The sequence below is a fragment of the Muscardinus avellanarius genome, assembly GCF_963383645.1.
Source record: "Muscardinus avellanarius genome assembly, chromosome: 9".
NCBI classification, from domain to species: Eukaryota; Metazoa; Chordata; class Mammalia; order Rodentia; family Gliridae; genus Muscardinus; species Muscardinus avellanarius.
In genome coordinates, this window is record NC_137795.1 from 39303747 (window position 1) to 39318784 (window position 15038).

At 36.8% G+C, this 15038-nt stretch overlaps 1 protein-coding gene across 2 annotated transcripts in view; it reads left to right on the plus strand.

Moving 5' to 3' along the window:
- Positions 1-15038, plus strand: part of DOCK4 (dedicator of cytokinesis 4) — a gene marked incomplete at both ends in the record, with an annotated part of 525693 nt that overhangs the window by 220061 nt on the left and 290594 nt on the right. For both annotated transcript variants that reach the window (XM_080701145.1, XM_080701146.1), the window contains 2 exons: positions 10921-11004; positions 13710-13750. In XM_080701145.1, the coding sequence (XP_080557271.1) occupies positions 10921-11004; positions 13710-13750 (125 nt within the window). The remainder of the gene's footprint in view (positions 1-10920; positions 11005-13709; positions 13751-15038) is intronic.

Below are 15038 nucleotides of genomic sequence, written 5' to 3' on the forward strand. Positions count from 1 at the left end.
CTTTCCCTATCATCACCCAAGATCTTTTGTTATCAGAAAAGCAGTTATATACCAGCTATTTTACTTTTCAACTATTTAAAGTCTTAATATGTTTAACTTATTAACAATGACTTCTAGGAAGCTATAAAAACAAAGGAGAAACTTTTTTGCCTTGTATTTATAAGGAGATGCCTTAGTGTGTGTGTGTGTGTGTGTGTGTGTGTGTGTGTGTGTGTGTCTGTAGTACTGGGGATAGAACTCAGAGGCATTCTACATTTGAGTTATAACCACAGCCATTTTATTTTGTTTGTTTGTTTGTTTGTTTGTTTGTTTTGGAAATGGGTTGCTTTTCTCCTGCTGGGTTGCTGAGAGTTTCAGTAAGTTTCTGAGGCATGTGCCACCCTGAGGTTTAGTTTGGTTTTGAAATGTATAGCAGATTCAGATCCAACATCCTTTGTTAACATTCTAGTTAACAAAGACAAAAACTTAATATCTTATATTTACTTATATTTATAGATTTACAACCCAAGCTTTCATACCTCGGCCCATGCAATTCTATTTGAGTTAGGCTGGGCAGGAGGTGGCGTTTGGAATACCTAATGGTGGAACTCCGGCCACAGTGTTCCCTGGTAGTGGGGCTGAATCCCAGGCCTCCCTGTCTTCCTTAAAATGTGCCTCTTCCCTGTGTGCAAGGATGCTTTTGAATAAGTGTTTAAGCTCTCCCAAGATGTCCCTCTTGGCTGGCAGTTGGCCAAAACCATAACCTTTTCTGTCATGTTAAGTTGCTTTTAAAAGTACTGATGGGTACATACAATAATTAAAGTTTTATTTTTTTGACCTTCAGTTCTTGTAACCACATAGCAAAGCGCCTTTGCATCCGTAGCATGAAAACCAAGGAGAAAACTGTGTTCATGACTCTGTGGGGAATTAAACTGGCTCATTTACTGCCACAGTGGCAATGCCACCGAATCAGTTTTAATGTGGAATAATTCCCTCTTGATATGTTAAGTTCGTTTCCTTATTTGCCTCTTTCCTGTTGTTTTTCTCTGTCTCTAAAATGAGAATCCAAATGCTTATATTGTAAGAGATTATAACCGACACATACAGGACTTAGCAAAACCTTAAGACAGAATAGTAAGGCAATGATGTTATTTTTCTTTTATCGTTAAAAAATAAGACTGGAAGCTGGGCATAGTGGCACCTCTCTGTTATCCTGGTATTTTAGAGGCTGAGACAGGAGGATCACAAGTTTGAGGCCAGCCTTAGCAACCTAGCAAGATTCTGTTTCAAAATAAAAAGTAAAATAGGGCCAGGGATATAGTTCAGTGGTATAGAGGAGCCCTTGGCTCAGTCTGAAGTACCATATCAAACATCATCATCATCATCATACTTGAAAGTGAATTGTGCAAGTATTAAATTCTGAATGGCTTTCAAGCTTGCAGCAGGTTGGACCTGACCTGAAAGTTTACTTGCTGAGTATTTTACCAGAAAGTCTTGGGGCCCACTCTGTGGCAGGCAGAGGAAGGAAACAGAACTGGGCAAAGGGGAGAAGCAGACCCACAATGCAGGTCCAGTGCCCACTGTTGTCACCTGAGCTGGAGTGGCCCTTCAGAGTCGTGTCGAGTTGCAGTGCGAGGGCCTGGTCTTCACTGGACACTTGCTGCCCCGGGCAAAGCAGGTCTCCTCAGCTGAGGCCATTCTAGAAGGGGGCCAGCACCTCAGTGAGGTCTACCCCCATGCTGCCAACAACGGAAAAGGGAAGTCAGAGATTTCTGTAGAGGAATCTGGATGGTTCATAATAGCCCTTGGCATCATACTTTGCCTTTGTCCAAGTGGCTTGGTCTCAATGGGATGAAATTCTCTAGGGAATGTTAAAACTCTCTCCTCTTATTGTTAAGGGCAGCAGTGTATCCTCAGGTAGGCCTTGTAAAATGTCAGAAATAAGCTGTAGTTAATACACTTCTGATTGTGTGCTAAACATATTTTTATTAATATTTAAATACTAATTTGGATTCTCTCGTGCATCACAAATAATGATTTGATGAATAACCTTATATATATATAAACATTTAAAACAATACCTGGCACATAGTAATGGCAATGTAGGTGTTCACTATTACTAGAAATTTGAGTTCAATCATTCCAGACTTTTCTGTATGCATAAATGTTTGTATATATATATGCATACATGTGGATGTTATTTCATATGTACTGTATACTTATATGCATATGGGCATATCTAAAAGATAAATTTCTAAAAGTGGAATTACTGTACCAAAAGATACATGAATTTGTAATTTTGGCAGAAAGTGCTAAATAGTCCTGTATAATTTATTCCTTGGAAACCTGATAAAGGTGGAACATCAGCTATATAGTGAACAGCATTCCTTTTAATAGAAATAATTCTTTACTGGTAAACCATGTGATTGGTTAGACCAAGAACACTATGAATGAGTTGCAAATAACCTGGTTAGAATACACAAGCAGAGGATCCTCTGAAACTACTTTCTGAGTTTTCAGGGACACGAAGGCCAGAAGGCAGTTGTATGACGCGTCTCAGAGGCTGACCATGGGAACTGTGGCCTAAGAATGGAATTCTGTTGGCTAGCGTCTGTATCTCTGAGCTTCTCAGGCATGTGGGTCTGCAGTGCATGAGGCCTGTGGATACAGCACATCGCCAGGACCAGGGCAGATCCAAGCACTCAGCTTCCTACCTTCTTTTGTCTTTCCCTATCGGAGTCTGGTGCCTGTGCAGAAGAGGTGGCCCCTTTTCCTCTTCTTCACAGTTTACCATTTCATGACATAAAGTACCTGTAAAGAATATAGTACTTCCAGCTTCCCCCATTTCTGCTTACTGGGAGATCAGTGTTGTGAGTGCATGTGAAATGGGGGACCCCCCCACAGTGTCCTCCCCCTACTGGGGCCCACTTACACTACACCCTCTTTCCATATCCCCAACCCACCTCCCCAGAGAGAAACTGGACACAGGGCTGGGGAGGAGAGCCGGCCAGAGGAGGACCCTTTTCCATGGCATTAGAAGGGGTACAGGCAGCTGGGGTCTCACCACCATTCCCATTCCCTCCAAATGTATTACCCCCCAATCAGTGTTTGAGCCTCCTCGTTCCCCTTTGCACCTCTTGGTGAATCCTTAGTGATGATTTTGGCAACTTTGGGATAAATGGCAATTCTCATGGGGGGAGAAAAGAACATAGTACTTCTTGATTCTGGAATTGAATCCAGGGGCATTCTACCTCTGAGCTACATCCTCAGCCATTTATATATACTGAAACAGGCTCTTGCTCAGTTGCTGGGGGTCTTACTAAGTTGCTGTAGTTGGCCTCAAACCTGTGATTTTCCTATCTCACCCTCCTAAGTATCAGAATTACAGGAGTGAGCCATCACACCCAGCTAAAAATTTAGTACTTCTTAAGACCCTTTCCCTTTTCTCTATTTTGTCTACCTCTTGTCCAGGTTCTTCAGGAATTCTACCTCTTTCTTCCTGTTTCCCTTTGTAAATGTCCCTCCCACAAGTACTAGCCACCAAAGCTAAGAAGCCCCAATGTAGATATATTTGTGACAAGCTGGATGTACGGTGTGCAATAAACTCAGATGTAGAAAAGAACCACTTTTAAATGTCCTCTGAAGTGCTTTAGGATTCCTGTAGAACATCTGTAATATCAATGCTGCAAATTGGCACTGCTATGGTTTGAACACCAGCCTGAAAGATTTTACAGCTATTATAATTATCTTATGTAAAACGTTACGTTCAATTTCTGGTGCAGTCATATCTTATTTTTTGTTGCAAAATGAGCAGTTTCATCTGGTTATTAGATTGAATTCCGTGGGGTAACCTTGGAACTGAAGAGTGAGAGCGTCGTGTTCTGTGTTGTAAGCAGCTGGCTCCTAAGTGACCTTATAGACCACGACTTGTTCGTGAGTTGGAGATGCTTTTACCAGAAAGGTGAAGCCAAAATTCTGTCTGAGGCAGATGAGCTTCCTTGCTTTGGGTCACCAGGGACAACTATTTTCATTATTTTTTCCTGCTCTCTGTCCCATTTATCTTATATCGTCAGCCTGTAAAGGGCAAGGGCAGCTTGTGCTGAGCTCAAATTGAATCTTGACAAGGACAATCGCTGTAAATATAGTTTTGACAATTATGATGAAGAATATGTTATTGTCTGCAATTTAGAACTGCATGGTTGACATAGAAAAGTTTTCCTAATTTGTTTTGACTTTCAGTTCTTTGATGTCCTGGAATTCTGTGACCAAATTTCTTAATATTCAACTTAAAAGCGTTAAAACACACATTGGAACATTAGAGAATTTCTCTCTTCCCCCCTCCCATCCCCTCAGTTAAGTTGTATTATTTGTTCGTCTATTGTATCTCCTTCTTCATCTAGTGTTCCTCCTATAGCCCAGTTTCTCCCTAGCTTTCGCATATTAGGGAAAACATCTTATTTTCTTATTTTTTGTGACTAAATAATCTCACTTAGCATAATGTTCTCCAGTTCCTTTAACAAACATATAAACATATCAAAGTAAATTACTAAGCCAAACATGAGAAGGAGGGAGGGAGGGAGAGGGAATAAGGCAGGAATTGGGTAAGGGCTAACTAGGTGATGTGTGCAAGTATGCCTCCACCATCTTCTACTCCATTAAGATGTTTGACTACAATGCACCAATAAAAAATTAAAAACAATAACAACCCCCCACATTTGTTCTTTACGTAAGTATCACTTGCACTAAGAAATGAGTTCCAGGGTTTTTTTCTTACCTTTTTTAGCCTTTCTCATAGAAAATATTTAGTAGTTGTATTTAAGTTTTAATAAACTGCCTGTAGGTATTGAATTGATATTTTATAAAGGAATGGCATTGTAAGTGATAACAGGCAGGTGGTTAAGACTTCTTTTCAGGATGGTTATACTTTACTGCTTTTTGCCTTGCATGTGCATTTTAAGTATGTGAATATAATATATATATATATATATATATATATATATATTTTTTTTTTTTTTTACTAATCCAAATCATACACAGTGTTAAATGGGGAGAGATGTACAGAACACCATACAGTGATTTTTTATGTGTCATTTAAAATTGTATCCTCAGTGTCCTTATGACTGAAACAATAGTATTGGGCCTTTGTGCTTCCAATTCCACCAAGGTTCATTCTCTGTGATCTTTTCTTATAACCACTAAAGTTCAATTTATAAGAAACTGCTAGGGGCACTGGCACATGCCTGGAATTTCAGTACTTAGGGGACAGAGACAATAGGATTCTCAGGCTCAAAGCTAGCCTCATCAACTTAGCAAGACCCTGTTTCAAAAATAAATAAATAAATAAATAAATAAACAAACAAACAGCTCACTGTGAGTGTAACTCAGACATAGAATGCCTCTGGGTTCAATCTTGCCCCCCACCACAAAATGATGAGAAATTGTTCAGTTTAAAAGAAGACAAAGGAAAAAAATAAAAATAAATAAAAGAAGACAAAGGAAAACAATGACATCAAGGGGCAAAGGTAGTTCATAGTTGTGTTCAGTATGCTCCAATATTATTGGGGGGAAATACCTGCTCCTAGAAAGTATACAATGGGTAGATTTTATGTAAGAAGATTGCTACTCTACAATAACTGTTATTAAAATGAATTTTCAAGTGTAGACTTGTTTCTCTGAAGTATAAAATCACTTGGAGAAACTCAAAGGGATTTAGTTGAGAAGTTGTTTCCAAAATGGATACTAAAAATAGCGTTTGCTTTAAGTGCATTGGATGGGAATGCAAAGTGAGGCATTATTAATGCATGTGTTGTCTTTGGGCCTTTGCTTTCTTAAGTTAATTATCCTTAGTTTGTGATATATTACATGCTACAAGTATAAGCATGAGCCAGTCTTATTTTCTAGTTCTTTTTTCTTTTACCTAGAACCACTTTATTCTTTCAGTTTTCTTGTTTATAATTCTGAATCCCAAGCATCTTTGAGATTCATCAGTATATAGCAAGGTAGAGTTACTTGTCTAACTCAAAGATTGAGAATGGCTTGCCATTTTAGAGGGTACAGATCAAAGTTATGGCTCAACTATGTCCTGAAAGTGTTCCTCTCCAATATGACCTGAAGTTTAATACTTACTAGTTAGATGTTATTTGAGAATGTCTGAATCCATTAAAAGTTGGTTACTGCCAGCTATAGTGGTACATACCTATCATCTTAATCCTTGGGAGATTGAGACACGAGGATCACAGGTTTGAGGCCAGCATGAGGTAATTTTTTGAGAGACTATTTCAAAATTTTAAAAGGGGAGGCTTAAGAGTATAGCTCAGAGGTAGAATGCCCTTGGGTTCAAACCCCAGTACAATAAACAAACAAACTATGGGTACCATTTCTTTGTGCCTTTGTCCATCCATTCATTCATTCTTTTTATCTATTCATTCTCCATTTATATACTTATACATGCATGCTAGGCCTCCGTTTAAGATATGACCTATATGAATTCAAAGATGGAGAAAGGAAAAGAGTAGCATCAGTAAATGTAAAAGACCAAACCTTGGAACTAAGCCTTAAGGCTCTTTGCAGTTCTTAGTCTAAAAAGGTTGGATAAGACAAACTCAATAAAATGTATCAAGGCACTGAGGTTACGGGTAAGAGCTGGCTGGGAATTTGGAGATGGCTGAGTGGACAGGTAAGGAAGAAGAGAGCCTGGAAAGGTAGAAGGAGAGCCTGTTAGAAATGTTGAAAGAGGGCCGTCCCTTCAGTTCTATCTGATGGCTGTGCAGGAGGGAAGACATATCCATTTGATGATAGTAACAAACTAGGCTGGTGTAGGGACAAAGTTCTTCAGTAAATCTTATGCCATGTCAGTGCTGAACTGAAAGGCCTCTTCCAGAGTTGGAATTTTAGATTTACTGGGGCAGTTATTAAATAGTACATAACTGATGAGTAAAATCAGAATTTACCCTTATAGGCTCCTGGAATAAAAAAAATGCGATATTATGTAGTTATAACCCAGATAAAACTACCATCACCATTTTTAAAAGCTCCTATGACAGAATGAATGTTCACAGGTGATACAGTTCGGTTCATAGAATTTTGAGCACCCACATAAAACAGTATTTTTGACAATATATAAGCCTCACGGTGTCAGATCAGAGCATTTAACAGCAAGGGCCACGCTCTTCTTCATTTACTTGGTGATTACTTACTGAGTTCAGACTATGTGCAGACTCTGCTAAGTTGGGAGTACAATTAGGAGTTAAAACCTAAACAGCCTTTTCATCTATGGAGCTTACAGTCTGTTACAAGAGCCACTACGGAAAGACTTGCACATATAAAGGATGTGATTGAGTGGTTCTAGATGCTATGATTGCATGTGAATGGGGGTGAGTAAATGCACATTCAAAGGGACCACTGAGCCAATATCTGAAGGATGAAGATGAGTTAACTCATTAATGAGGGAAAGCAAGAATATATATATATATATATATATATATATATATATACACATACATATATATATGTATATATATGTGTGTGTGTATATATATATGTATATACATACATACATACATACATACATTTTCTTTTTTGCAAGAGGCCAATCAGGAAGAAAGTACATTGTGGAGAAAATGTTGATGGAAGGTCACCATGACCTGGAATACTTAGCCAGAGATAAGATGTACAAAGTGAGACCAGAAAGAAGGTCAGGGTCTCACAGGTTGCAGTAGTGATTTTTATATTATTCTTAAAGGCTTGATATTTTTAGGAGGAGGATGATACCATCTCATGTGCATTCTGAAAAGACTCCTGAACTATTGTGTAAGAAATAAGGAGTTTGGGAATGTATATAGCTACATTAGGAGATTGTTAGAGAAATCCAGGCAAGAGGTGATAGCAGGGCTTGGAGAGTAGAGATATTTAAGACATTAAAAGTGGGATATTTAAAAGACAAGGTCATTGTGACAGGCATTTGGATTGGGTATGTGGATGAGGGTGTTGTAGGTGACCCTGGGTTTCTGGCCCCAGAATCAGTGAGTGATGCTATCATTCAACAGAACAAGAACAGTAGATAAGAATCCAGTTTGGAGACACCTGGCCATTGTATGAGCTACATAGGAGACTGAAATAAGAGGAAAAGGTTTAACCTCATTAATCCCATTGTCTGATACAGTATTGTATCATATATTTTATCACCTTTTTCTTTTTAAGAAGTTTCCTGATGTCAGGACACACAAAAACATAAGCAAAAATATGACAAAATTTAAAGTAGCTTTAGTAGTATTGTGGACATTGTCTTGGAAAAAACCAATGGCTGAGCCAACGAGACCTTCTGGGATTTTTGCCTGGCCCTCTTTGAGAGATGTGGAGAAATCCACTTAATAATAACAGCAGAAACTCAACATTGTACAGTGTGTATTTGGAGAAGAGACTAGCTTCGATTAGGGGAATAAAGATGATGTTCAGTTGGAGGCATACTAGGTTTTTGTTTGAGGTGTTTAGACATCTGAATAAAGATATACAGGTTAGAAGTTCATGTCAGGCTACAGATCAAGACTAGATAGAAAGTTGGCATGTTACACATCAATAGGGGATTTTGGAAGTCTTGGGACTCTGTCTAGGGAACATGTGGATGGACAAAGAGAAAAGGCATAGACAACTGAGGTATTCGTAATGCTGTCAATTATAAAACAGAAAAGTACTTTATTTAATTTCCTTTTATACTATCTTTATTATTACTCCAGTTTGCTCAATGAGGTTATGGAAATTCTGAAAGCGTGGTGTCTTGATCAAGGTCACATAGCTAGTAAGTGGTAAGTTGTCAGGACTCACATTTCATGATGCCACATTTGATGCTATTTTCCTATATCCCAGCCCTATGCTTCAGCATCTTGGGGATAGAATCCTGAAACACACCAACATTGAAAAGGAGGGCTAAGAAAGAGAGTCTAGAGAAGGAGGCTGGAGGATCTGAGAGAAGCAGTAGAAGATTTAAGAGAGGAGAGAGTCTTGAAAGGCTGTAAGAGTGGGGCAAAGTGAGGAGTCTGTAGTCCTTAATAGAGCAGTTTCAGAACACAGCAGGACCTAGGCTGAGGCATGAAGTGAAGGTGAAAATTGAAGCCCATGAATGATACTGCTGAGTTCAAGAAGGTGGTGAGGGCAGGGAGAGGGTAGACAACGGCAAGGAAGGTATTCATCGAGTCGGAGATATAGGAGTGTGTAGTAACATCTGTATATAAATGGGGTTGGAAAGAACATGAAGTTAGACCTTTAAGAGCAGCATCCATGGTGCCCAGTGTTGAACCACCTGATCATAAGAAGTTACAGTACCTTCTTGAGTGTTAAAAGGCAGACCTTGGTGCAAGCTTATTTTGAAGTCTTGTGAACTGGAACCAATCTACTGGCTATTTCGTTGTCAATCTCTTGTAGGAAGGCCTCTGAAGATTATATGAAGTAATATGTCAAGGATTTTTTTAAGCAAACATCTTTTTGAACACTAATATGAGTCAATGTGGTATTTCTGGTTATAGTTGGAAAAAAACTTCATAAATTAGTGCTTGTCTAAAATGTTTAAATTGATTCCTCTCTAGTTATTTTCATCCATCTTATGGTAGTTGGGGTTCTGCTTTCTATCCTGGTTTTGTTTTTTATATCTACTGTTAATTTTATTTTGAGATCATAAAAAAGCTTGAGACTTCTCTAAAAGTCCATTATTTATTGGCTTGTTTTGATTTTTGACATATTCATTTGTTTCTTCAGGCTACTCACATACATTCCCAACAGTATCAGAAACTTATTTGGGGGGTTCAGATTGTATCTAAACCTACCTAAAACAAAATTATAAAGTTTACTTTAAAATTTTCACCTTTTAAAAATCCTTTCTGTCTGCTGTGAATTCCAAGTTGATTTCTATATACAAGTATCTCACAGGAGATGTCTTTTCTCTATTTGTGTGTTGACATGTGTTTCTTTTATTTCTCCATCCTTGCCTCTGTGATTCAGCCTTCACTGTCCAGGGGAGAATCAGTGTGCTTCATTCTTTCTTTAATTCCTGAAGTTGCCTGGGGATGACTAATCTATGCACACATCCTGTCTGTAGGTGGCCCATTCTAGTCCTGCCCTTCTCTGTAAAAGCTTCTGAAATTATTCTAAACTGTTAATCTATAATTAATGGTGAATCGCCCCATTCTAAGTGATACGAGAGCTAAGCATGTGGAAATTGTAGTTTCTGTGTGCTTAGTCTAGGGAAGGGTCCAGTCCTTTTTAAATAACATGGCATTGCTGTTACTACCACAAGAAGACTGCTTTTATGCCACAAATGTGGCAAGGTCTTGGGGACCTAGTAGTAAGCAAATAGATACAGTTCCTTCTCTTAAGAAGCATATAGTCTAGGGAAAAGAAATCTGCTTCAAAGCAGAATCAAAGTTTACATGATGTAACAAATGAGATTCTCATTTAATAATATTATATAATGTTTTGAAAAAAGCCCCAAACCCAAGTATAGCTAAAAGATAAACCAAGCTTAATAACAGGTGAGAAATATATTTTTATTTATTATTGCCTACGTACTTATTAAGTACCGTGGGTCAGGCACCTGTATGGGGTGAGTGGGAAATATACCAGTTCCCAAGGGAAACAGTCCCTTAAAGACTTCTTCAGGCAATATTTTTGCTTATATATGTTACAGGGAGGTATTCTTGATATTTTGTATACTATTTAATTTCCACATTTTTAAAATGCATGTTTATGTTTATTTCACCAAGAAGCTAGGAAAGTATATAATCATGGTTTTCTTTAAGAATATATAAAAGAAAAATGACAACAGTTTGTAGCTATTAAAATGTATTTCCTCTACACATTAATTTTTTCTAGTCAATAGCATTTCATTGTAAGCAGTATAACTGACTGTAACTGACATCATTACCTTCATATATTCTATATCATTTCTTACAGTTATTGCCGGTTTTCGAGGAACCGTCCCACATGGCCTCTCATTGGAAATTGGGGATACAGTTCAAATCCTGGAGAAGTGTGATGGTGAGTGGCTTTGGTGTTTGAGGTTATATGAAGAAACTCCTAAACATAAGACTCTTCATAATGTTTACAAAGTCTCTGGTTACCTCTGTTAATTTCTGGAAATTTCCAGTCACTACAGCAAACCATTTTTGATAAAACTTGTTTATTGCATGTTAAACATTGTGAAAGCAACGTTCTATTTTTAAAGCTGATTGTATTCTTTCCTAGTATTTTATAATCACTACATAGAAACATAGAAAGCAATCAAAGCTATTCCATTGGGTTTTTTTTGACTCAGTGCCAAACTTAGGAGGATTTTTTCAGACTCTCAAGGGCCTAGCAGTCCCTCCCAATGGACTGCTGGCTCCATAAGAAACAGAGGTCCAGTGCAGAAATGGCCTACCCAAGGTTTGGTAACTAGATGTCTCTGGAAGGACTCCTGCTCAGGTCAATTCCTCTCTTGCTTTTCATTCTTCCTTCTTCCCAAATTTGCAATAACATTCATTATTCAATGCATTTGAGATACCAATAGAGTTTATTGTATGGCCTTATATGATTAGCACTAATTAATGCAGAAAGCAACTCAGAAAAGGTTTCTGATATATTCTCAAATTTTTTCAGTCCTGTTCTATGAAACATCCTTAAACTCTAGTTCATAACTGGATCCCAGATGAAATAGCCACCTTTTCCCCCCTTGTTAATAAAGTGACTATATTTTTAGAATACCATCAGTATATTAAAAAATATTCATTTTCTTCCTAAAAGGCTTTTCTTTGTAGGAACTCATCATATGACTACATTCTTTCTTATCAAGTTTACTCACAGATTAAATTGCGTTCCCCCAAATAGAACGGATTAAATTGCGTTCCCCCAAATAAATTGCGTTCTACATGTATCTAGAGCCTGGCATTTAATGGTGATGATACATGGATGTTTATTATCTCTACTGTAATCAATAGCTCTAAAATATGTTTCCTGTGTCATTACCAGATGCATTTTGTCTATTTCTACTTTGTATACAGATGAATGAAAAAATATATTTTGAACTGGTACATGAAAATGGGCTCCATATCTAATATCAGAAAGTTTAAATTTTTGTTAGAAAAATTATTTTGAAATTGATATTTTCTTGGATCTGTCTTTATGAAAATCTGATAACCCCTGAGGCAAATATTCTAGTTTTCAATTCATTCTGTTTTCTTCAAACTGACTTTAAAACTATTAGAGGTAATATTTTATAATATTGTATAACCCTTTAAAAATATAAGGCACAAAATGTTTAAATACAAAACTGAAAATTTACTTTCAAAAACTCAGCCAAAAAATTCAATAATATAAGATACATATGGCATAGCAAAGTAATGTCTTATTGATAAGCAAATGGTTTCGAAACTTGAAAAAATATAATCTGATAATAATGCTTTTAAGTGGAGCTATATGTTAATCATATATATTCGTATATGTACCTGTTTCAGTCAGCTTTTCCATCCAAAATACCTGATAAGAACAACTTGAGGAGGAAAGGTTTACTTGGGCTCAAGATGTGGTGGCACATGCTTGTAATCCCAGCATTTGGGAGGCAGATACCAGAGGATTGCTGTTCGCAGACAGCCTCAGTTACTCAGTGAGGCCTTCCGAACTCAGTGAGACCCTGTTTCAAAAATAAAAAAGACTAAAAAAATAGGGCTGGGGGTGTAGCTCAGAGGTACAATGCCTCATGTTTCATCCCCCTTACTGAAAAGAAGAAAAAAAAAAGACTTCATAGGTACGATCCATAGTTAGCCAGCTTCGAGGCAGACGTCATAGTGGCAGGGCATAGCAGAGGAAAGCTGCTCTTGCTCATGACAGCCAGAGTCAAAGAGGGAGGACACCACCTGAGACAAAGGCATTCCTCAAGGCCAGGTCCCCATGGGCGCACTTCCTCCAGCCACGCCCAGCTCTGAGCCTAGGTGCATTACCTAACATATGAGGGGTGAGGGACATCTCAAATCCAGACTTTTAACAGTACCTTACATTTATTTTCACTTAGAAGAAGATATGCCCCCCCCTTATGAAAAGTGTTATAAAACTGATTCAGAATTGCTTAGAATATAAATACTAAACATTCTATGGAATAAAAAAAAATGCAGAGCTCAGTAGATGAGGCATTGTGCTGAGGGAGGTTCGGCTGTTAATTCTGGTAGTGATGAGACCTGGCTTTCCTCTTTGTATGATATGAGACGGATCGTAATCCAAGACAGTGGGCTTAAGAGTATGCAGACGTACTACATGACTGCTGCTCAGGCACTACTATTTGGTGGTACAGTCATTTTAGTTAGGCAAGCATAATTTGAAAAAATATTAAATGTTACACAGATTCTTGAATTTCCCTAATACATAGGATTACCTTTTATAAAATGGGGAGAAATGGTGCCCAGGGAGGTCAAGTAACTTGCCCAAATTGAAATAGCAAGTAAGTTGCAAAGTCCAAAGCCTTGATTTTAAAGAGTTTATTTTCATCATGCATATTTCTATTTGTTATATAAATTTGTGTTATAATTTTAACAGTTCAGTGGTCACTTGAGTTATTATCTAGTCTAATTCAAACTGCCACTATGTTTATTCATAACGTGTTTACATGTAGGCTAAAATTCCATCAGCAAAGAACAGATTAATTTGTTAGTACTTGTTATCTTTAAAATATTGCCATGGTTTATCAAAATATAACCATGATTATTTCTCCACAGGCTGGTACAGAGGATTTGCCTTAAAAAACCCAAATATCAAGGTAAATACTGTTATTTCTAACCATAATTATAGGATTTTTACTAAAAGATAAGTGTTTAAATTATCTTATTATATTAAAATTATAGTTGAGACTCTTAGTTGAAATGCAAAATGTTAATACAGATTTTTATAATTTTGGAAATTCCTTTGAACGTGGATTATAGTTAAGATATGCTACTCAAGTGATAATCCTATATAGCTCTCAAAAATTGTACTAAGAAGACATTAATAAGCTCATTATATATAAACAAAACCTTTTTGAAGTGTTAGTACTTCAGAGAACTAAATTATAATTCAGGGAAGGGAAATGTATATTCTAAAAGAAATACTGGATAGAGTTTTTTAATCTTTAAGTTTTTTGTAGAATCTGCCAATTACTGGCATGGAAAAGCAAGTTCATTTTAGTGGCACATTATGAGTTCCTTTGGGTTTGGGGTGCTGAAACCGAGAAAATTATATTACAAAAATTCCTTCCTTTTTTACCATTCCAGACAGATACTAAGATTCAGTAGCCTTTAGATATTTATATAAATCCTCAGGAATTATCGTAGGAAGTGATGTGATTTTTGTTTTATCTTTCAGTTGGATAGTTTATGATCTTGACACTAATCCTTAATAATATCTATGTTTTTTTCTACATTATTATCTCCCCAGCTTTCACTCAGACTTCCCACAGTCTCTAATATTATATGTTGAATTCATTTTTGGGTTTAATTCTAGTTTTATTAAAATTATAGATAATAAAATGCCATTTCTTATTATCAAAATACAATTAAGGTATCTATACTCTTTTTTTGGTCTGTTTTTGCTTAAATATAGCTTTTGCTGGAATATCCAACTGTGTTTAATTACTTCATTTAATTATTTGAGTTCAATCTAAAGGAGAGCCTAAGGAAAAAGAGTATACAAATTTAATTTTTTAATACTTTAGCCCTCATTTAAAGTTGTTTTTGGGCATTTGCAGGGTACATGCAAATATAGCTTCAGTATTTAATTATTCATCTAAAGCATGTTTGGGGAAAATTATTATGACTTCTATGTTACACATCTAACAAACCTCAAGTCTAACTTTTCTTCATTTATTATAATTACTGTATTGTTAATTCTACTGTATTGAGGTAAATTTAAGTGTTGTAGAAAAAAAGTGATTTTAAATAATGCCTATGCTTATTAGTGTTGTCGAATATACAGAATTTGCTTATTAAATTTTATTTTATATTTGAATCCACATGGCGATAACATATTCAAATGACATTTGTTTTCATAAATATTTAATTGAGTTTGTCATT